At 49.5% G+C, this 21,591-nt stretch overlaps 1 protein-coding gene across 1 annotated transcript in view; it reads left to right on the forward strand.

Annotated features, from left to right (window-relative positions):
• LOC125341065 (integrin alpha-X-like) overlaps positions 1 to 21,591 on the forward strand; it is a 32,305-nt gene that overhangs the window by 3,073 nt on the left and 7,641 nt on the right. Inside the window, exons 5-30 of the mRNA XM_048333072.1 lie at positions 86 to 200; positions 1,382 to 1,512; positions 1,616 to 1,761; positions 3,255 to 3,408; positions 3,905 to 4,055; positions 4,209 to 4,282; positions 4,428 to 4,557; positions 4,628 to 4,770; positions 4,880 to 5,020; positions 5,106 to 5,315; positions 7,011 to 7,141; positions 7,271 to 7,428; positions 7,540 to 7,694; positions 7,942 to 8,073; positions 8,170 to 8,243; positions 8,456 to 8,597; positions 9,113 to 9,229; positions 9,316 to 9,395; positions 9,517 to 9,600; positions 10,467 to 10,545; positions 10,643 to 10,747; positions 10,879 to 10,962; positions 11,153 to 11,266; positions 11,381 to 11,482; positions 11,705 to 11,815; positions 12,845 to 12,949. Coding sequence (XP_048189029.1) covers positions 86 to 200; positions 1,382 to 1,512; positions 1,616 to 1,761; positions 3,255 to 3,408; positions 3,905 to 4,055; positions 4,209 to 4,282; positions 4,428 to 4,557; positions 4,628 to 4,770; positions 4,880 to 5,020; positions 5,106 to 5,315; positions 7,011 to 7,141; positions 7,271 to 7,428; positions 7,540 to 7,694; positions 7,942 to 8,073; positions 8,170 to 8,243; positions 8,456 to 8,597; positions 9,113 to 9,229; positions 9,316 to 9,395; positions 9,517 to 9,600; positions 10,467 to 10,545; positions 10,643 to 10,747; positions 10,879 to 10,962; positions 11,153 to 11,266; positions 11,381 to 11,482; positions 11,705 to 11,815; positions 12,845 to 12,949 — 3,168 coding nt within the window. The remainder of the gene's footprint in view (positions 1 to 85; positions 201 to 1,381; positions 1,513 to 1,615; positions 1,762 to 3,254; positions 3,409 to 3,904; positions 4,056 to 4,208; positions 4,283 to 4,427; positions 4,558 to 4,627; positions 4,771 to 4,879; positions 5,021 to 5,105; positions 5,316 to 7,010; positions 7,142 to 7,270; positions 7,429 to 7,539; positions 7,695 to 7,941; positions 8,074 to 8,169; positions 8,244 to 8,455; positions 8,598 to 9,112; positions 9,230 to 9,315; positions 9,396 to 9,516; positions 9,601 to 10,466; positions 10,546 to 10,642; positions 10,748 to 10,878; positions 10,963 to 11,152; positions 11,267 to 11,380; positions 11,483 to 11,704; positions 11,816 to 12,844; positions 12,950 to 21,591) is intronic.

Consider the following 21,591-nt stretch of genomic DNA (forward strand, 5'->3'; position numbering starts at 1 on the left):
TCTTGTGGAGGGTGGAGGTGCTGGGATAGGAGGTCGGGCTGGGGAGCAGAGGCAGCCCCCTTCTAGGATCTCCCTTTGTTTCTAGGCCTGTGGCCCCACGTTACAGAAGGAATGCAGAGAGAATATCCATTTGAACGGGTTATGCTTCCTGCTGGCCCCATCTTTCCAGCAGAAAGAAAGGCTCCCAATGTTCCAGCGGGGTGAGTGTTCTTGACCTCCAGCTCTTCTGGGGACCCCATATTACACATCCAATGGGGCTGCAGTGGGGTCAGAAGTACTTTTCCAGACTGGATAAGAGAAAGAAAGAATCTTTCTGGCCCTGGTGGCTCATGATTGTCTTCCTAGCTACTCAAGAGGCTGAGATCAGAGGAGCAAGGTCCAAAGCCAGCCCAGGCAGGAGAGTCAGTGAGACTTTTTTTTTAAAATTTTAAATTCTTTTTTTTCTTTATTGTCAAAGTGAAGTACAGCGGGGTTACAGTTTCATATGTAAGGCAATGAGTACATTTCTTGTGCAACTTCTTACCCCCTCCCTCATTCCTCCACGGTCCCCACACACTTCACCCCTCTCCCTCCATCCCGCCATGAATTGTACAGTTGTTTACACCGAATAGTTTTGTAAGTATTGCTTCTGTGTTTGTTTTTTTGCCATTCCTTTGCCTTGAACTCAGGGGCTAAGCACTGTCCTGGCTTCTTTCTGCTCAAGGCTAGCACTCTGCCACTTGAACCACAGCGCCACTTCTGGCCTTTTCCATATATGTGATGCTGAGGAATCGAACCTAGGGTTTCATGTATACAAGGCAAGCAATCTTGCCACAAGGCCATATTCCCAGCCCCTCAGTAAATCAGGAAAAAGCTGGAAGTGGAGCTGTGCCTCAAGTGGTAGAGGGCTAGCCTTGAGTAAAACAGCTAAAGGACAGCACCCAGGCTCTGAGTTCAAGCTCCAGTATTGGTGCATGTGCCCGCGCCACACACACAGACACAGACACAGACACAGAGTGTAGTTTGGTATTGACTGTCCCATGTGGACCGATGGGCAGAGCTGGTGCAGGTCCTATCCTGGCGGGACACTGAGGGTGTTTAGAAGAGATGGGATCAGGTTCAAGGAAAGGGGCACAATGGCGGTTGTGTAAGGAGGTGGCTTTGAGGCTGTCCTCCAGATGGGAGAAGCTGTCAGTGGTTGTGCAGGGTGAAGGAGTTGAGCCAGTTGTGGCCTCCTCTTGAGGCATGAAGAGACTGCCTTGCGTCTCAGGCAGGGGACTTGGAAACTGTGGCCCTGACAAGGAGAAGACCCAGCTGGGCTGCTGAGCTTTGATCCCCAGATTGAGGCTGGAGAAGACATAGGTTTTCCTGGCCTTGGAGTGTGATTTTTGGTCTTTTCCAGAGTGTCCCAAGCAGGAACAGGATATTGTATTCCTCATCGATGGCTCTGGAAGCATCCAGCCTAATGACTTCACCAAAATGCTAAACTTCGTGAAGTCTGTGATGAGCCAGTTTCAGGGATCTGGTGCTCAGGTGTGGCCTGGTGGGTGGGAAGGCCATGCGAGAAGGCGTGGCTGGGCAGAGCTGGGGTGCTGTGGAAATCAGCTCGGTCTCTAGCATCCTGTGGTTCTCTCAGTTCTCCCTGGTGCAGTTCTCCTACAGCGTCCAGGTACACTTTACGTTCAGTGGGTATGCCAAAAGTTCAGACCCCCAGAGCCTGCTGAACAATATACATCAGCAAAAATCAAACACCAGAACTGCCACAGCAATTGATACAGTCAGGTGAGTCCAGACCTCTCCCATCTCAAAATACCCTCCCTAATCCCTCCCACATGAATTGCCAGCTTACCTACTCTGGGGCCCCTTAAGTAGGACTGAGGTCTCCAGGGGAAAGGATATGGCTACATTCTTTCAAAGGAGATTGAAGTCTCTAATGAGGTCTCTAGATCCTCTTTTAAGAACTCTTCCTCCTCCTCCTCCGCCTCCTCCTCCTCCTCCTCCTCCTCCTCCTCCTCTTCCTCCTCTTCTTCCTCCTCCTCCTCCTCCTGCTCATCCTCTTCCTCCCCCTCCTCTTCCTCCTCCTCCTCCTCCCCCCTCCTCTTCCTCTTCTTTTTCTCCTCCTCCTCCTCCCCCTCCTCCCCCTCCTCCCCCTCCTCCCCCTCCTCCCCCTCCTCTTCCTCCTCCTCTTCCTCCTCCTTCCTCCTCCTCCTCCTCCTCCTCCTCCTCCTCCTCCTCCTCCTCCTCCTCCTCCTCCTCCTCCTCCTCCTCCTCCTCCTTCTTGTCATGGTGCTTAAGCTCATGGCCTAGGCACTGTCTCTGAGCTCTTTTGCATCAGGCTAGTGCTCTACCATTTTGAACCACCTTGCCAGTTCCAGGTTTGAGTGGTTAATTGGAGATTAAATTCTCACAAGTGCTGAGCACCCTTGGCTCCCGTCTTTAATCCTAACTACTCAGGAAGCTGAGATTTGAGGATTACTGTTCAAAGAGCAGCCTAGGCAAGAAAGTCTAATAAAGTACTCAGAAAAGGCCAGAAGTGAAACTGTGACTCAAGTGGTAGAGCAGTGGTTTTTAGCACAAAGAGGCTCAGGGACAGCACCCAGGTCCTGAGTTCAAGCCCCAGGGCTGGCTTCAAAAGCATAATAAAGCCTCACAGGACTTTTCTGTTCAGGCTGGCTTTGAACTGTGATCCTTAGATCTCAGCTTCCTAAGTAGCTAGGATTACAGGAGCGAACCACCATGCCTGCCTTTAAAATATATATCTATATATGAATATATAGATCTATTTTTTTCTGTGAGTTCTGGGGCTTGAATTCAAGGTCTGTGTGCTGTCCTTGAGCATTTTTATTCAAGGTTAGTGCTCTATCACTTGAGCCACAGTTGCAGCATTTTTTTTTTTTTTTTTTGCCAGTCCTGGTCCTTGGACTCAGGGCCTGAGTACTGTCCCTGGCTTCTTTTTGCTCAAGGCTAGCACTCTGCCACTTGAGCCACAGCACCACTTCTGGCCGTTTTCTATATATGTGGTGCTAGGGAATCGAACCCAGGGCTTCATGTAAACAAGGCAAGCGCTTTTGCCACCAGGCCATATTCCCAGCCCGCAGCTTGCTTTTTTTTCTTTTTTTTAAAAATTAAGTGGAGGCTGGAGTCTTGCAGACTTTCCTGCCTGAGCTGACTTTGAATGGATCCTGAGAGCTCGGCTTGCTGAGTAGCTAGGGTTGTAGGCATGAGCCACTGATGGCTGACCAGCACTCCCTCCCCACCTTTAAATTTCCTGACAGAAAGGACGTGTTCAGTGCTGAAAAAGGAGCCCGCACAGATGCCACCAAGATCCTCATCGTTATTACAGATGGCAGGAAATATGGTGACAACAAGGAGTATTCCGAAGTGATACCTCCGGCCAACGCCGCGGGCATCATCCGCTATGCCATCGGGGTAAACTCTAGCTTTTCACTGCCTCCCTCGTGTCCTTCTCCAGGAAGCTTCCTTTCAAGATTAGAAACCTCCAGCTCTCAGATCTGTGGGGCAAGAAGTTCACAGTCCTCAGCTAGAGACTCATTGTCCTTTTTCTTCACCTCCTTGATGCTAGCCAATCTCATTTTCTTTCCCATGTCTCCTACAAGATGAACCCATTAGGGCTCATGGGTCTTGAACTCAGGACCTGGGAGCTGTCTTTGAGCTTTTGTGCTCAAGGCCAGTACTCTACCACGTTGGACCACAGCTCCATTTCTGGCTTTTTGTGTGCTTCCTTTGAGATAAAGGTCTTGTAGACTTTACTGCCCAGGCTGGCTTTAGGCAACAGTCCTCAGATCTCAGCTTCCTGTGCAGCTAGGATGACAGGCATGAGCCACTGGTCCCTAACTACACATAGGTTCCCCCTGCCCCCCACCATGGGTGATTTTCATGGTGAATTGGTCTTTTCTGAGAGCAGGTTGGAGAGGCTTTTCAAACGCCAGAATCTTGGAACGAGCTAAATACCATCGCCTCAAGTCCTCCCCAGGACTATGTATTTAATGTGGAGAACTTTGATGCACTGAAGCAGATTCAAAAACAGCTGAAAGACAAGATCTTTGCCATCGAGGGTATGTCAGACAGGGAGCTACTGGCTTTACATGTGCTCAGGCATCATGGCCTCTCCTGGCTACTTTCCAGTATGATGCTGACCCTAAGTCTCCTCCTTGGACTTGGCCAAGCGCATCTTTCTCCCTGTAGCCTCTGGCATTGTGTCTTTGCAGGTACAGGGACCGGGAGCAGTAGTTCCTTTGAACTGGAGATGTCCCAGGAAGGCTTCAGTGCGGCCTTCACCCCTGTGAGTGGTTTCTTTGTGGCTGAGGATGGAGGATGAGGGAGAGGAAGCGGAGGGGGTTGGTGGTGTGAAGCTAGGGGCAGGTTCTCTTCAGACTAGGCTGTCTTCTTACTCCAGCCTGCTCAGTTCTGGAATCCTTTCCTCCCAGGATGGACCAGTGTTGGGGGCCGTGGGTAGCTTCGACTGGTCCGGAGGTGCCTTCCTGCACTCCCCCACTAGGCCTGCCACTTTCATCAACATGTCTAAGGAGAATGTGGACATGAGGGATGCCTACCTAGGTAAGGAAGGCCTGGACGGGCTGCTGGGAAGAGGGGGAGATGCCCTGGTGCTGAGGCCTGGTCCCTGCAGGTTACTCCACCCAGGTGGTCCTGTGGAAGGGGGCGCGGAGCCTGGTCATGGGGGCCCCTCGTTACCAGCACACGGGGAAGGTTGTCATGTTCACCCAGGAATCGGGGCAATGGCAGCCAAATGCTGAAATCACAGGGACCCAGGTGGGTGTGTGGGGTGGAGTGGGGTGGACCCCAAAGGGGTGTGGTGACTGGGTGCAGAAGGGGAGGAGGCTGGGGGGTCAGGCAGGTGACTTCAGGCTTTGCCCTCCAGATTGGCTCCTACTTTGGAGCCTCCCTGTGCTCTGTGGATGTCAATGGAGATGGCAACACTGACCTGATCCTCATTGGGGCCCCCCATTACTATGAGCAGACCCGAGGGGGCCAGGTGTCTGTGTGCCCGATGCCCAGGGGGGTGAGTGGCAGATGGGGCAGCGCTGGGTGGGGGTAGGGGGTGGTGGTCCGGCCTGGGGTGGGCTGACTCTGGTTGTATTGTGCAGAGGGCTCCGTGGCGGTGTGTGTCTGTTCTCCGAGGGGAACAGGGCCATTTCTTGGGCCGCTTTGGCGCGGCCATGACCGTGCTTGGGGATGTGAACTGGGACAAGCTGACAGACGTGGCCGTTGGGGCTCCAGGAGAGCAGGAGAACCGCGGTGCTGTTTACATCTTTCATGGCACCCCAGGCCTGGGCTTGGGCCCTGCACACACCCAGGTGAGGCCCTGTTGGTGTGCTTCATGACTGTGACAGCGTCTGGATGCTTCTCTTGCCTTTCTCACAGTCACCAGGAAGGTGACCCCCTTTTTTCCAGCACTCATCCCTTTTGTAGCAAGTTAAACCTGTGGCATTAAGAAATGGAAACTCTGATGGATAGATGTACTGCTTCATAGCACAGCTCCATGATCCAGAATTGTCCCATTCAGGCTTCTTAATCACCACCAATGTAAAAGATACATAGGCCCCATCTCAGCAAGCCTATTTTGCTTTTGGGGTGTGTGTGTATATGTGTGTGTGTGTGTGTGTGTGTGTGTGTGTGTGTGTGTGTGTGTGTATTGGATTGGAGCTTGAATTCAGAGCCTCATGCTCTCTCAAATTAGCTTTTTTTCCTCTCTCTCAAAGTTGTTGCTCTACCACTTGACCCATAGCCTTACTTCTATAGCAAACCTGTTTTCCAGGTGTAATTTGACCTGTCCAGGATCCAGAGGACTAGGAATGGTAACTTCTGACTCCTAACCCAGTGCTCCGTCTCTCAGTGGTTTCCTGTTGCTCCTAAGTATAGGTTTCACGACATCTCTCCTCTCATCCCTGGATGATACGTGATTTTCATTCCATTCTTGCATGAAATATGCCTCTAGGATCTCTCTGCCCAGGGACATAGCAATAGGAGTCACTAGAATAAATGGCTGCTTTCCTTGGCAAACATCAAGCAAATGCAAACTGAAAAAATACTCTCTTGTCACTGGTGGCTCATGCCTGTAATCCTAGCTACTCATGAGGTGGAGATCTGAGGATTGAGTTTTGAAGCCAGCTGGGCCAGGAAAGTTTGGGAGACTCTTATCTCCAAATGATAACAACAACAACAACAACAAAGCAGGAAGTGGAGCTGTGACTCAATGATAGAGTGCTAGCCTTGAGCAAAAGAGCTAAGTGAGAATATGAGGCCCAGAATTCGAGCCCCAGCAGTCACACACACACACAGACACACAGACACACCCTTCCTTCCTTCCTTCCTTCCTTCCTTCCTTCCTTCCTTCCTTCCTTCCTTCCTTCCTTCCTTCCCTCCCTCCCTCCCTCCCTCCCTCCCTCCCTCCCTCCCTCCCTTCTTTTTACCTCCTCTTCCCTCCTCTTCCTCCTCCTCCTTTTTTTGCTGGTCCTGGGGCTTGAACTGAGGGCCTGGTCGCTGTCCCTAAGCTTCTTGTACTCAAGGCTAGTGGTCTACACGTGGGCCACAGAGTCACTAGTGGATATTTTGAGTAGTTTATTGGAGATAAGAGTCTCATGGGGACCTTCCTCCCTGAGCTGGCTTCAAACTATGATCCTCAGATCTCAGCCTTCTAAGTAGCTAGGATTACAATCATGAGCCGCTGGCACCTGGTGTATAGTTTATTTTCAACGCTATGCCTAGTGAGTAACACTGTGGAATCAGATCTAGGTTCATATATATACGTGTGTGTGTGTGTGTGCGTGTGTGTGTGTGAGCTGGGCATCAGTGGCTGGTGTCTATAATCTTAATTACTCAGGAGGGGGAGATCTGAGAATCATGGTTCAAAACCAGACAAATTTGAGAGACTCTTATGTCTAGTTGAGCAGCCAAAAGCTGGGAGTGGATGTGTGGTTCATTTGGTGGTGCACCCACCTTGGCACTCTAATCAGAACCCTCCCCCTCTCCCCTCCTCCTCTTCTGGGCAGAGGATTGCAGCCTCCCAGCTCTCCTCCAGCCTCCAGTATTTTGGGCAGTCGCTGAGCGGGGGTCAGGACCTCACCCGGGATGGACTGGTGGACCTGGCCGTGGGGTCCCGGGGCCGTGTGCTGCTGCTCAGGTGAGAACCTTCCTCAGACATTCCTCCTCCGCCCGAGGTCTGGGTGAGGGTCCCCAGGCCTCCCCACTTGCAGGTTAGTGCTCCCAGGAAGTATTCTGGACAGCGTCTCAGCTTTGTGTTTGCCTACAGGACCAGACCCATCCTCCGGGTGTCTGCAAACATCCGCTTCTCACCTGCAGAGATCTCCAGGACTGTGTTCCAGTGTCAGAACCACCAAGCCACCGTCCAGACACTGGGCCGTGCCGATGTCTGCCTTCATGTTACTGAAAGTTCTAAGCAGCAGCTAGGTGAGTGACCCAGGATACCCCAAACTTCCGCAACCCCTGCCTCTGGAACCTCCAAACTTCCTGTTTGCTCACTTGTTGTCTGGTGCTCTCCTATTCTGCTTTCCCTTACAGGCAACCTTCAGAGCTCCATGACCTTTGACCTGGCCTTGGACCCTGGCCGTCCAATTCCCCGTGCCATCTTCAAGGACACAAAGACACGGATTCTGACCTGGAATGAAGTCCTTGGACTGAGCTCGCATTGCAAACAAGTGGAATTACTCCTCCCGGTAAGAGGGCCTTGTACGGACACAGGCATGAGTGTAGGTGGGCATCATTGCTGGGGAGGCTGGCAACAGGGTGGGCCGAGAAAAGAACAGGGTGTGTTTTCTGCCTGGGTGAGCAAGGTTTTGTGGGGCAGAGTAGCACTTGCTCATTGAGGCCGAGTTGTCATCTCCCCCTTTACAGACAGGACGACTGGACAAAGTCACTGCTTGGTGATTTCCTAAGCACCTCCTTTTACTTTCCAACCTCTAGGACTGCGTGGAGGACGCGGTGACCCCCATCACCTTGCGCCTCAACTTCTCTCTAGTGGGCCTGCCCCTGTCTTCCTTCAAAAATCTCACTCCTATGTTGGATAAGAACATGAAGACCTACTACACGGCTTCTGTGAGTTGGGCCTCCTGTGGTGTTGAGGCTTCCAGTTGGCGGGCAGAGGGAGCTGCCTCTAGATTTCCACACAACCTTTCCTTGCTTTTCTCTCAGCTCCCCTTTGAGAAGAACTGTGGAGCTGACCACATCTGCCAGGATGACCTTGGTGTCACCTTCGACTTCTCAGGGTGAACTTCTAGCCCCTAGATCTGCCTTCTGGCCACACCCTTCCTCCCAGGACCTGGCTCTGCTGCCTCTGCCCTGTCTCCCTTCCCCCAGGGCCTCAAATGTCCTCTCCCTTGCCTACCTAACACCCCCACCCCCACCTCATGGGTCACCCCCTAGACCATATCTGACCTCAGTCACAGAATCATCTCATCTTTTCACTCCCAACACTCAGCCTGCAGACTGTGGTGGTGGGAAGCACCCTAGACCTAAATGTGAACGTGACAGTGTCCAACGATGGCGAGGATTCCTACGGGACCACGGTCACCTTCATCTACCCAGCAGGGCTGTCCTATCGGCGAGTGACTGGCAGCCAGGTGCTCCTCCCTGGGAAAGGATGAAGCCAGTGGGTTGTATTAGGTCAGAGCTCAGGCTAGGGGGTCATGGCTCATCAGTCTCTAATAGGCCACCAGGTCTAGGCTTGGCTGGGTGGGCTGGAAGGGCGAATACACTTCACTTTGGGCATTTAAAGACATGCCTATCAGAAATGAGTTCCTAGCTGGGCTCTGGTGGCTCACACCTGTCATCCTAGCTACTCAGGAGGCTGAGATCTGAGGACTGTGTTTTAAAGCCAGCCTGGTAGAAAAAAAAAGCATGGGACTCCTATTGTCCCATTGATCAGCAAAAAGCTGGAAGTAAGGGTTTGGCTTCAGTGGCAGAGTTACCAGACCTGCGGGTGGGGGGGAGCTAAAGGACAGTGCCCAGGCCCCATGTTTGAGCCCCCCCCCCCAAACATCCTAAGGTGTGTTCCAGGACAGTGTTCTTGGGATGCTGAGTCTCTCGGATACCTAATTAATCCTCATCAGTTCTGTTCCACTTGCCTTTGCCTAAGAGCTCGCTGCATCAGCGCCCACTCACCCTGACCTGTGGCAGCGCCCAGACCCAGGATCTGAACATCAGGAGGACCAGCTGCCACATCGGCCATGTCATCTTCTACGGTGGCACACAGGTCAGCCTGGCTCCCATCCACCCCTCCTCCCTGCCCCCCTCCTGCCTCACCCCTACCTCACCTCCTCCTTCTGCCCTCTCGCTCAGATTTTCTTCTTGGCTACTTTTGATGTCTCCCCCAAAGCCATGTTGGGAGACAAGCTACTCATGACAGCCAATGTGACCAGGTGAGCGTGGCAAAAGATTCAGGGGAGCCACCTTGTCCTCTTGTCCCCACTCCCCTGGGTGTCACAGTCTAGCCTGGCCTTCTGGGGCCCTTGCCCAAGGGGCTGTGTCCTCTTTCTCCAGTGAGAACAACTCACCCAGGACCAGCAAGAGCACCTTGCAGCAGGAGCTGCCGGTGAAGTACGCGGTCTATGCTGTGGTCAGCAGGTATGCAGTGGGCATGTGGTGCCTGGAACCAAACTTCTTCTCCACCTAACTAGGGCAGGAGGTGCGTTTGTATGTGTGTGTGTGTGTGTGTGTGTGTGTGTGTGTGTGTGTGTGTGTGTGTGTGCGCGTGGTTGCAAGCCAGAACTGGAGACTGAACTTAGGGCTTTGTGCTCTTACTTAGCTTTTTTTTTTTTGTTTTTGTTCAAGGTGCACTACCATTTGGGTCAGATCTGCACATCCTCTAGAATCTTCTTTTTTGTATTTTGGTCATGGGGCATGGACACTGTCCCTAAGCTTTTCTGCTCAAGGCCAGTGCCTTATCACTTTGATCCACTGCTCCACTTCTGGTTTTCTAGTGGTTCTTTGGAGATAAGAGTCTCAAGGACTTTTTTGCCTGGGCTGGCTTTGAACCATGGTCCTCAGATCTCAACTTCCTGAGTAGCTAGAGTTATAGGCATGAGCTAACAGCTCCTGGTTGTTTGTGGACATATATATATATATATATATATATATATATATACATACACACATATATATTATATAATATACAGTTATGTATTATATATACATGAATATTGTATATATATACACAACATATACTATATATATTATATGTAGAGAGACAATATTGTCTATATATACACACATATATTCTCTTCTTTTTGGTACTGGGGATTGAACCCAGGACACTGCCACTGCTACATCCCAACCCTCCTAGAACCTTTATTATCCCAGCTCAGTCACAGGCCTCATTCCACATCATTCTAAGGCCTCCTGACTCCCTCTGTCCCATCATGACAGAGCCAGGCTCTCCTCAAGAGAGCTCCCTGGCACGTGAAAGTCACGCTCACCTCTTCTCTCTCCAGCTTGGAGGATTCCACCAAATACCTCAACTTCTCAGCCACAGAGCACGAGCTGAGCGGCATGGTGAAGCACGGATACCAGGCAGGTGGTGGCATCTCGCAGCTCAGGCTGAGCAGGGCCCTGGACAACAGGCTGAGCTGTGAGTCTGACGAAGGCCTCCGTTCTGACTTCTGAGCAGGCACATAACCTGGGACAGAGGGATCTGCCCGTGAGCATCCACTTCTGGGTACCTGTAGAAGTAGGCGGGACAGCTGTGTGGACGGAAGTGAAGCTACACCCCCAGGTACTCAAGACTGTGTGCTCCTTACTGCGCAGCTTTTTGCACTTAGGTTCCCACCTTCCTATCCATCATGGATCTCTGAGATCCCCCTCTGAGACATTATTCTCTCCATATCTTTTTTTTTTTTTCTCTAGAACCCATCTATCCAGTGCTCTTCGGAGAGAATAGTTCCCAAGCAGTCTGACTTCCGGGCCAGTATGAAGGAAGATCCCGTGCTGGTGAGGAGAGCTCTGGGCAGAGGGCTCCTGGCTATCGCCCACCTTGGGTCACACATCAGGGATTTTTGATTCAGGAATCACATGACAGCAGGTGGACTGCTACTTCCCGTCAATCTCACTGTTTAATGCTGTCTCTTACCTTAAAATTCACCTGCCACCGGCTGGTCCAACATGTCTTCTCTGTCCCCAGAACTGCTCCATTGCAGACTGCCTGAGGTTCCGCTGTGACATCCCCTCCTTTGGCATCCAGGAGCAGCTGGACTTCCTCCTGCAGGGCAACCTCAGCTTTGGCTGGGTCAGCAAGGTGTGTACACCTGTGCTCTGAGGCACGAGGGGCCGTCCTCAAGCCGGGGCAGTCCTGGAGCTCTGAGCTTGATGCCTCAGACCCAGCTCCCTCAGCAACTTCTCCCCTCGGCAGACATTGCAGAAGAAGGTGTTGGTCACAACGGTGGCTGAGATCACGTTCGACACAGCCGTGTATTCCCAGCTCCCAGGCCAGGAGGCGTTTCTGAGGGCCCAGGTAGTGACTTCATGGTGCTGGTTGGGGGATTTGCAGACCCAGAGGGGAGGGTTTGGGGAGGGTCCCTGGCAGGACAGTGTCCCTCAATGGATGAATGCTTTTGCATCTCAGCCCTGGGAGAGGGGCCTGGGAGGAGAGGACGGGAGGGACCTAAAGGCTGGGCACCCGAGAAGCTGAGCTTCAAGAGGCCTGACATTCCCTGACATGTTCACCTCCCATCAGGTGAAGACAGTGCTGGAGAATTACGAGGTGCCCAACCCTATTCCCCTCATCGTGGGCAGTTCCGTGGGTGGGCTGCTGCTGCTGGCCCTCATCACAGCTGCCCTGTACAAGGTGAGTGTTTTAGGCCACTTCAAACCCCACGCTCGGATCCTACTCTTCCTACTGGAAGCAACGAGGTGATTTGGGAGTCTAAGGCACATCCTAGGTCACTTCCTATGAGAAACTCCCTTCCTCTTCCTAGGTCACTTCCTGTGAGAGATTCCTTCCTCCTTCCCAGGTCATTTCCTGTGGGGATCTCCCTTCTCTTTACAAAGTCACTTTCTGTGAGAGACTCCCTCCTGCTTCCAAGGTCTCCAGTGTGTGTGTGTGTGTGTGTGTGTGTGTGTGTGTGTGTGTACACTCATGTGCACCCATGCATTGTCCTCCCCTGGATCCCAGACCTCCTCTCACCTCTCTCCCTTTTCTACCAACTTCTCCCTCTGTGTGGTTGTGTTCCCCTTGCCCTAGACACAGCAGAAAGCAGGCCCAGGATTCAATATGGTGTCATACCAGGTTTTGTTCACTTCATGCTTTCTTTCATAGAGTCCACTCTAGATCTTTGTGTCTTTCTGTGATGGCCATAAATGTTTCTTTCACTTGATAGCCATGTAGTCTTGTGTAACTACACAGTTTACACAGGTTTCTAGTGCTAGAAACATAGCCAATGCTCCAGAAATGGTGACAGCTCCTTTTCCCTCAGTCACCTCTCCTCTCTTGTACTGGACCTTCTGATCATCATCATTATCATATTCCTCCTCCTCCTCCTCCTCCCCCCCATTTCTCCTCCTCCTCCCCCTTCTCTCCTCCTCCTTCTCTCTTCTTCTTCTCATTTATTTATGGTGCCAGTACTGCGGCTTGGATTTGAGGACTGGCATTCTCCATTAACGTATTCCATTTAAAGCTGGCACTCTACTACTTTAGCCATGTTTCCATTTCTGGCTTTATTTCCTTTTTTTTCTAATGGTTACTTGGAGAATAACAATTCAGATTTTTCTGTGCTGGCTGGCTTCCACTCAGCCTCCTGAGTAGCTAGGATTACAGGTGTGAGCCATGGATGCTTGGCCTCTGATCTTCTCTTGATTTTCTCCTTCCTCTCCACAGGTGGGCTTCTTCAACCGTCAGTACAAGAAAATGATGGAGGAAGCAAATGGACAGCAGAAGGCTGTGCCAGAAAATGGGGTCGCAGAGGCTTTCACAGAAAATGGGGTAGCAGATACGTAGGCTGCTCAGGGAGGAGCCACCCTCTCTTCTGCTTTGTACCTTCTTCCCGGAGAGCTTTCCTGGTCCTCTTCCTGTCCAAGTCAGGGAAAGAAGCATTCCACGGGGAAGAGCTGGGACCAGTCTGTGCCTGCCCTTTGGGAAGAGAAGAGGCATTGTCTTGTCAAAACTCCAACTGGAGACTGGAGTCGGGACCCCAGCCATGGCCCAGAGAACTTCCCTTGGAATTGCTACCTGGAAAACAGACCCGGGGCTCCCTTCCTCCTCTAGGCTCTGGTTTCCCAGATGGAGACCTGAGTAAGCCACTGGTCCTCACACCCTTTCAGTGGCTCCCTATTCCTCTCCTGTGGATAATGTGGGACCTCTATCTTGAAGTTCTGTTTCTGGAAGGTGGGTTTGAGGATCATGGTGTAAGCTGCTTGATACCTTCTTAGCTTTCTCATGTCTAGAAAATTCTTGTCAGCCTCAGCTCCTCGCTTCTTTTGGGAGTTATGGTTCAGATTTCTCGATGAACTGGAGTGAAATTGTCAGCACACTGGAGTTTGTAAAGCAGGATCCATCCTAGATCATCATGGCCAGTGGGGAGCACTGGAGTTCCCTTCCCTTGATGAAGGCTTGACCCTAGAACTCTGCAGCTCACCCAGCTTCAGCTCAAAAGCGGCTGGGCCGCCTCTCTTTTTTGAGACTCCAAATATAGTAAATTAAAAAAAATGCCAGAAGATGATTGTGGGAAAAAAACCAGTGTATTTTAAATGTTTTCCCTAATAAATTTAAAACATACACAGAAAGATGTTTGTGCTTTCACTGGGAAGTAAATCAAAGTTCTGAAACTGGCTGGGTGCTGGTGTCTCATGTGTAATCTTCGCTACTCAGGAGGCTAAGCTCTGAGGACCAGGGTTGGAAGCCAGCCTGGGCAAGAAAGTCCATGAGACTCTTCTCATCAATAAACTAGTAAAACCAACAAATAAACAAACAAACCCCAAACCAACTGGAGTGGGCCAGGAGTGGTAGAACACTAGCCATGGGCAATAAGAAGCTCAGGGGGAGCACCCAGGCCCTGAGTTCAAGCCCCAGGGCTGACACAGAAAAGAGAAAAAGGAAAAAGAAAAATCTGAAACGACCTTTTGTTTTGTTTTGTACTGGTCACACATGGACAAAAAGTTCTCCATAGTAAAGAAGAGAGGCTCAGTTCTGTTGGGTAAATAAATACTTGTTAGAAATAGCTAGGGATGTTGGGATGTCATGTAGGAATAAGACACCAATTTGGAAGGAACATGGGGAGGCAAAGTTTACCTCCGCTGACAGGTCTGATGTCAGCCAAAAGTTTGGCAAACAAGTGCCCAGAGCAGGCAGGCTGCTCCCCTTTTATCCCTAACACAGCAGGCTCCACCCCTCCACTCCCATTGGCTGAGCTCAGGCTCGCAATCTGCAAAAGGATGTGACTTCTGCCATGGCCCTCTGAAGGGACCAAGTTCCTCCATGCCCCCAGTCATCTTGGGTTCCATATTAACTGAACCTGTGAAGTGGATGCCAGGAATGAGGGAATGGCAAAGGACCTGACCAGAGCCTCAGTCTGACATTCCAGATGGGATGGGGGGGGGAGCTGTGGGAATTGAGGCTGCCCAGGACCCCTTCCTCGGATGCCCCCAGCTTCAGTTGCCCACTTTAATTTTCTACAGCAACCCCTCTCCCTACCTCATCTTACTATTTATTGCTGTAATTTATTGACCTAAAAATTGCTGCATAACAGACCTCAAATGGGACAGGGAGGGTCCCCAGGGTCCCTCCTCCACTTGGCAGGATCCTCTGGGGACAGTTGTTAAGGGGAGCCTCTCTACCCTACCCATCACTTGCTTCCCCCTGCCACCCCACCCCCCAGGGGCTGTAGATTGGGCTCTGGCTCATTTGCAAATACCTCGAGGGGCAGGGGAATGGATTGGGTCAAAGCTGTTTTGTTTAATGGGAATTGGAAGAGGGATCATGTCCTACTTTACACCCTTCCCAAAGAGGGGGAGGGACACCAGGATCGCACTCCTGTACTGGCCACTGCCGTTGTCACTCATCACATTGAGTTCACATACCTGGAGAATTAGGGTAAAATTCAGGTCAGAGCTGCAGGTATGCAGTGCTCCAGTGTCATACACAAGTGATTGACCGACGACTGATCTCCATTCAGAAGTGTGCAGTCTTACTGTACAGTGATGAGAAACTGTTATTTTATGATCTTTTCATTAAAAGCTTGATGGAAAACTTTAAAAAAAAAGGATGTGACTTAATGAACAGTATGCAACTAAACTTCAAGGAGTTTCTCACAGGGCATCTTCATTGAAGTGATCAGGAAAAGTGTGTATGTAACTAAAATGTAATTCAACAAGGGCTGAGCCACCTGGCCAAAGCGGGAACCCTTAAGAAAATATTTGTCAGGTCTGTGTTCTGTCATTTTCTGTGCTCTCACTTGACGTTTAGTTTTTTTTTTTTTGGCCAGTCCTGGGCCTTGGACTCCGGGCCTGAGCACTGTCCCTGGCTTCTTCCCGCTCAAGGCTAGCACTCCGCCACTTGAGCCACAGCGCCGCTTCTGGCCGTTTTCTGTATATGTGGTGCTGGGGAATCGAACCTAGGGCCTCTTGTATATGAGGCAGGCACTCTTGCCACTAGGTTATATCCCCAGCCCTGACATTTAGTTTTTGCAAGGATTTGCAGTAGTGGATGTGTGGACAGAGGCTGGGTTGGAGTCACCTCCTGCTTTGACAAGGAAGTCGATTGCATCACGACAAATCATCAGGGCCAAGGTCATTGAGGTCATCCAGGTCAGGTGGAGTCACCTTATCACATCTGGTCTCAACAGTGGATCACTGTAGTTCTGCCACTGTGTGTGAACACTTTCAAACATGTACACTTCCAGCCTGTCTGGCACTGACCGGCCTGAGTCACCACAGTACATGCAGGTGAATTGAGGGTAGACAGTGAGATGCACAGGGATCTGTACCATCATCTACTCATACGTGTCTTGTGTATCCCATAATGGATATTTTTGCTTGTTGTTCAAAATTTACTTGGTGTGTGTGTCCTGGAGTTTGAACCCAGGGCCTAGGCGCTGTCCCTGAGCTCTTTTGCTCTATGCTAGTGCTTTAACACTTGAGCCACACAGTGTCTCTTCTGGTTTTCTGGTGGCTCATTAGAGATAAAGGTTTCACTGACTTTCTTGCTGTGGCTGGCTTTGCACCACTCTCCTCAGATCTCAGCCTCCTGGGCTAGAAGTACAGACCTGAGCCACCAGTGCCTGGCCTCCTTGAACTTTCTTACTCAAGGCTAGTGCTTTGCCACTTGAGCCATAGCTCCATTTTAGACTTTTTTTCTTTTTTTTTTGGTGGTTCATTGGAGGTAACTTTCTTGTCTGGGTTGCCTTCAAATCCTAATCCTCAGATCTCAGCCTCCTGAAGTAGCTACTATTAGAGGTGTGAGCCACAGGTACCTGGCTTAAAATGTGTATTATCATCATGACGATTCACTTAACATAAATTTATATTGCTATGAAAATGTTCCTGGATGTATTGGCTTTTAAGTTGCACCTGTTGGGTTGGCAGGGCTAGAGTAGATGTAGCCTATGCTGGCCTTGATTTTTTGGATTCTCTTTTTTTCCCATTGCTGGGATTACAGGCCTCCCCCGCCCCCAACCCCATTGCCTGCTAGAGTTGGTGGTTCTCATCATGCGGTACCCAACAAGTTGGGGCCTCCTGAACATGCCTAAACTGAGGAACAGCAGTGACAGTGAATCTTGCTACCTTTCACCCTTATTTTTCCTCTGAAATGGAGTGGGAAACAAAACACTTCTGCTGTGTCAAGTGACACTACAACTGAGACAAAATTGGAAATGTTCACTTTTGTTGGAATCAGCAAAACATTGACCTCAAGCCTATTGTGGACGGAAGTCCAAAATAAAAGATGATGTATGAGATATGATATTATGGAAGATTGGGTCTAAAAGACAAGAAATGGTGAAAATGGAAGAAATAGAGAATTAGTGTTATTATTTTTAAAATTACCTTGTTGCTGAATGCTGGTGGCTCATGCCTATAATCTTTGCTACTCAGGAAGCTGATATCTGAGGATCATGGTTTGAATCCAGCCTGGGGAGGAAAGACCTTAAGACTTTTCTTTCCAATTAAGCACACATGCGCGCGCGTGCACGCGCGCGCGCACACACACACACACACACACACACTCAGAAGTGGAGTGCTAACCTTGAATAAAAAAATCTCAGGGACAGTGCTAGGCCTCAGGCCTGGCAACAAAAAATACTTTAGGGTTCCAAACCCAGAGGGAAGTTCACAGAGGCACAGAATTGTTGACCACATGCTTCTTATACAGGGGGTGAGGTTTGCTGTTCAACTGCCAACATGATGCTTTTCAGGGGAGCCTCACTTCTACCCTTGGCTGAATTCCCTTCAAGAGCATCCTTGGTAAACCCAAAATAGTTTCTTTCTTTGTGCCAGTCCTGAGGCTTTACCTCAGGGCCTCTACTCTGTCCTTGAGCTTCTTTTGCTTAAGGCTAGCACTCTACAACTTGAGCCACAGCACCACTTCTGGCTTTTTCTGTGTATGTGGTACTGAGGAATCGAACCAAGGGCTTTAGGCATGCTAAGCAAGCGTTCTACCACTGACACATTCCCAGCCCCCAAATTAATTTCTTTAGTCCATTAAATTTTAACATTGAGGTTAAAATTTTGGTGTAGAGAACTTTTATAGGGTTGAGCATGCTGGTTCGTGCCTGTAATCCCAGCTTCACAAGACACATAGGTAGGAGGACCATAGTATAAGGCTAACCCTGGTAAAAACCTGTAGATTCTTTCAGAAAAAATGGCTAAAGCAGAAGTAGAGTGGCTCCTTTGATAGAACACTTTCCCAGCGTGCATGAGGTCCCATGTTCAAATTATAGTGCCATATAAAATCCCCCACAGTGCAGTGCACATTAAATACTTGACACTTAATCTTCACTGTAGATATTTTAAATAACTTTCACATATACAAAAACCAAATTATGCTGTAGGTATAGGTTTTGTCAAATAATTTAGCCTTCAAACTCTGTTCCTGGGTTCTTTCTTTATAGGATCATGTCTTTAATGCTTTAGTTTTGTTGTTGTTTTGATTATTATTACTATTGTCTTTTATTTATTTGTTGGTTTTGGGGCTTAAACTCAGGGCCTGGACACTATGAAGTGTCAAATGATATTTGTACCAGATGTTTTAAGCATGTCTCTGATGGCCTGGGAGAGTCACTGCTCTGATTTCTAGCCTACCTTATTATTTTTTCCCTGTTCTTTAACTTTTTATGACTTGACTGTACCTCATACAGTCTACTGTCTGTCTTTGACTTCAGGCAAGATTGAATTCAGCTGGGTGCCAGTGGCTCACATCTGTCATCCTAGCTACTCAGGAGGCTGAGATCTGAGGAGCACAGTTCCAACCTGGCTAGCGCACAAAGTACATGAGACACTTATCTCCAGTTAAGCAGAAAAAGCCTGGAGTGGAACTATGGCTCAAGTGGAGGAGCTGGACTAACCTTGAGTGAAAAAACTAAGGGACAGTACCCAGCCCCTGAATTCAAGTTCTAGTACTGGCACAAAGGAAAGATTGGGTTCGGCCATGTGAATACACTTTTTCAATCTGTTCTTACTGCTGAGCCTTTTGTATGTACTACCATTTTGTTGATCATGTATGTTTTTCTCTTCAGAACAAGGTGTTATGTAACCTAGGTTAGAACTCATAATCCTCCTGCCTCAGCAGAGTGCTACCATGCCTGGCAAAAAGAGAGAGGGAGGCTCTGCTTGTTAAACAAACACCCTGACCATCTTCCCACACCCTTGACACACTCCAGCTTCCCTTTGGGGCTTCTATTGCTGCTTGTCTAGCCTCCTTCCTCTCTACTTTTGTGCACTCAGAGAGCCCCAAGGCCCAGAAGAGCTATGGACCCTGCTCACAGGCACTGGAAAACCAAGGTCTTTAGGAGAAAGAATCCAGACCTTTGTAAATAGTGCTGGTTTGTCCAGGAGAACAGTAAGAGAGAATTTTCTAGCAGTGTCTTTAGTGTTGTTTTAAGTTGGGCCAGTCCTGGGGCTTGACCTCTGTGTGGGGGTGCCGTCCCTTAGCTTTTTGTTTCTTCTCCTTCTCCTTCTCCTTCTTCTTTTGCTCAAGGCTGGTGTTCTTCCACTTGAACCACACCTTCACTTCCATGTCTTGCTGATTCATTGGAGATGACAGTCTCATGGATTTTCCTGCCTGGACTGATTTTGAACCTTGAGCCTCAAATATCAGCTTCCTGAGTAGCTAGGATGACAGGCGTGAGCCACTGGTGCCCAGCCTCCCCTGTGTTCCGATTCACCAGAGCCTTCTTCCTTGCTTTACCCCGCCTCCTGCCCTTTGAGGCCCTGAGTCACTATTTTAACTACCCCCCACCCCAGGGAGGCTGAGCACCCCTCCACTTCCCTCCAGTGTGCTGCTTCGTGATGGCTTTGGCCTTGGGAGTTCAGCTCCTCCTGGGTGGTGAGTAGAACCCCAGGGCTGGGGGAAGCTGGGGGGACTGTGTGAATGTGGGGCTCCATCTGATGGGTTAGCTGTTTGGAGTCTCAGGAGCAGCTGGAGGCAGTCTGGCTTGAAAGGAGGGATGGCTTGGAAATTTGGGGTGTTGGGGGTGCTGTGATCTGAACACAGGTGAGGGGAGATGGGCTCTGTGGGAATGAGTTGTTCCTCCAAATGCTGGTTTTTTCCAGGGCCTCTCTGCCTCCTCTCTGGGAGACCCTGGTGTGGGTGCTGTGTGGGAGAGCCATGGGCCCTCCCGGAGGGGAAGGCTTACATGCCAACCAAGGAGGGAGGAAAGTTGGCTTCCCTTCTGTGGACTGTGATTTATCCCCGCTAGGCAGTGCACCCCCATCGCAGTCAGGAGATAAGTCTAGAACACAACAATTCTATCAAGACCACATTCATGTTTCATTAAGAATCAGATGGTGCTGGGGGCCAGTGGGTCACACCTGCAGTCCTAGCTACTCGGGACGCTGAGATCTGAGGATCATGGTTCAAAGCCAACCTGGGCAGGAAAGTGAGATTCGTAACTCCCGTTAACCATCAAAAAGCCAGAAATTGAGTTGTGGTTCAAATGGTAGTGTGCTAGCCTTGAGTGTAAAAGCTCAAGGACAGTTGCCCAGGCCCTGAGTTCAAGCCCTAGGACTGGCATAAAGAGAAACAAAAAGACACGGAGAAATACATGGCTGAAAATAGTTAATTAAAGACTTGTCCTGGATTCCCTCCTTTGTTATGAGGGTCACTCCCCCACATTCCCACCAGCATTTGGTATTTGTTTTCTTTTTTCTTTTCCTTTTTTGCCAGTCTTGGGGCTTCAACTCAGGGCCTGAGGGCTATCCCTGAGCCTCTTTGTGCTATCATTTGAGTCAGAGCACCACTTCTGGCTTTTTTCTGAGTAGTTTATTGGAGATGAGAGTCTCATGGGCTTTCCTATCTAATGATCCTCAGATCTCAGCCTCCCCCTAAGTAGCTAGGATTACAGGTATACCCCACTGGCACCCTGCTTGTTATTTGTTTTCTTGATGATGGCCATTCTGACTGGGATGAGATGCAATCTCAATGTACTTTTGATTTGTATTCTCTTTATCTCCCTCTCCTTATTGGTTTAAGGCCTAGGTGCTGTCCCTGAGCTCCTTTGCTCAAGGCTAATGCTCTACCACATTGAGCCACAGCTCCACTTCTGGCTTTCTGGTGGTTACTTGGAGATAAGAGTTTCACAAACTTTTTTTTTTTTTTTTGGCCTGGGCTGGCTTTGGACTGTGATCCTCAGATCTCAGCTTCCTGAGTAGCTGGGATTACTGGTGAGAGCCACTGGTGTCTGGTGTGTTTGTTTTATTTATTTTTCTTGCCTTATTGCTCTGGTTATGAGTTCTAGGAGAAGATTAAGAGTGGAGAGAGTAGATGCCTTTGTCTTTCCTCACTGTAGAGAAGGTGGCCACAAATTTCCCCCATGTAGTACAAAGTTGGCTACTGGTATGTCACTTAAACTTAAAGCCTTCATTATGTTGACGTACCTCCCTCCCTTCCTCCCTCCCTCCCTCCTCTCCTCTCCTTCTTTCCATTCCTTCCCTTCCTTCCTTCCTTCCTTCCTTCCTTCCTTCCTTCCTTCCTTCCTTTCTTCTTTCCTTTCTTTCTTTCTTTCTTTCTTTCTTTCTTTCTTTCTTTCTTTCTTTCTTTCTTTCTTTCTTTCTTTCTCTCTTTCTCTCTTTCTCTCTCTCTCTCTTTCTTTCTTTCTTTCTTTCTTTCTTTCTTTCTTTCTTTCTTTCTCTCTTTCTTTCTCTCTCTCTTTCTCTCTCTCTTTCTTTCTTTCTTTCTTTCTTTCTTTCTTTCTTTCTTTCTTTCTTTCTTTCTTTCTTTCTCTCTTTCTCTCTTTCTTTCTCTCTTTCTCTCTTTCTTTCTTGTTTCTTTCGGCATGTGTGCTGTCCATGGGCCTTAAAGTCAGGGCCTAAGTTTTGTCCCTGAGATTTTTTTTTCTCGAGACCAGTGTTCTACCACTTGATCCCCAGTGCTACTTCTGACTTTTTCTGAATAATTCACTGGAGATGAGAGGCACA

Source organism: Perognathus longimembris, chromosome 23, assembly GCF_023159225.1.
Source record: "Perognathus longimembris pacificus isolate PPM17 chromosome 23, ASM2315922v1, whole genome shotgun sequence".
NCBI lineage: Eukaryota > Metazoa > Chordata > Mammalia > Rodentia > Heteromyidae > Perognathus > Perognathus longimembris.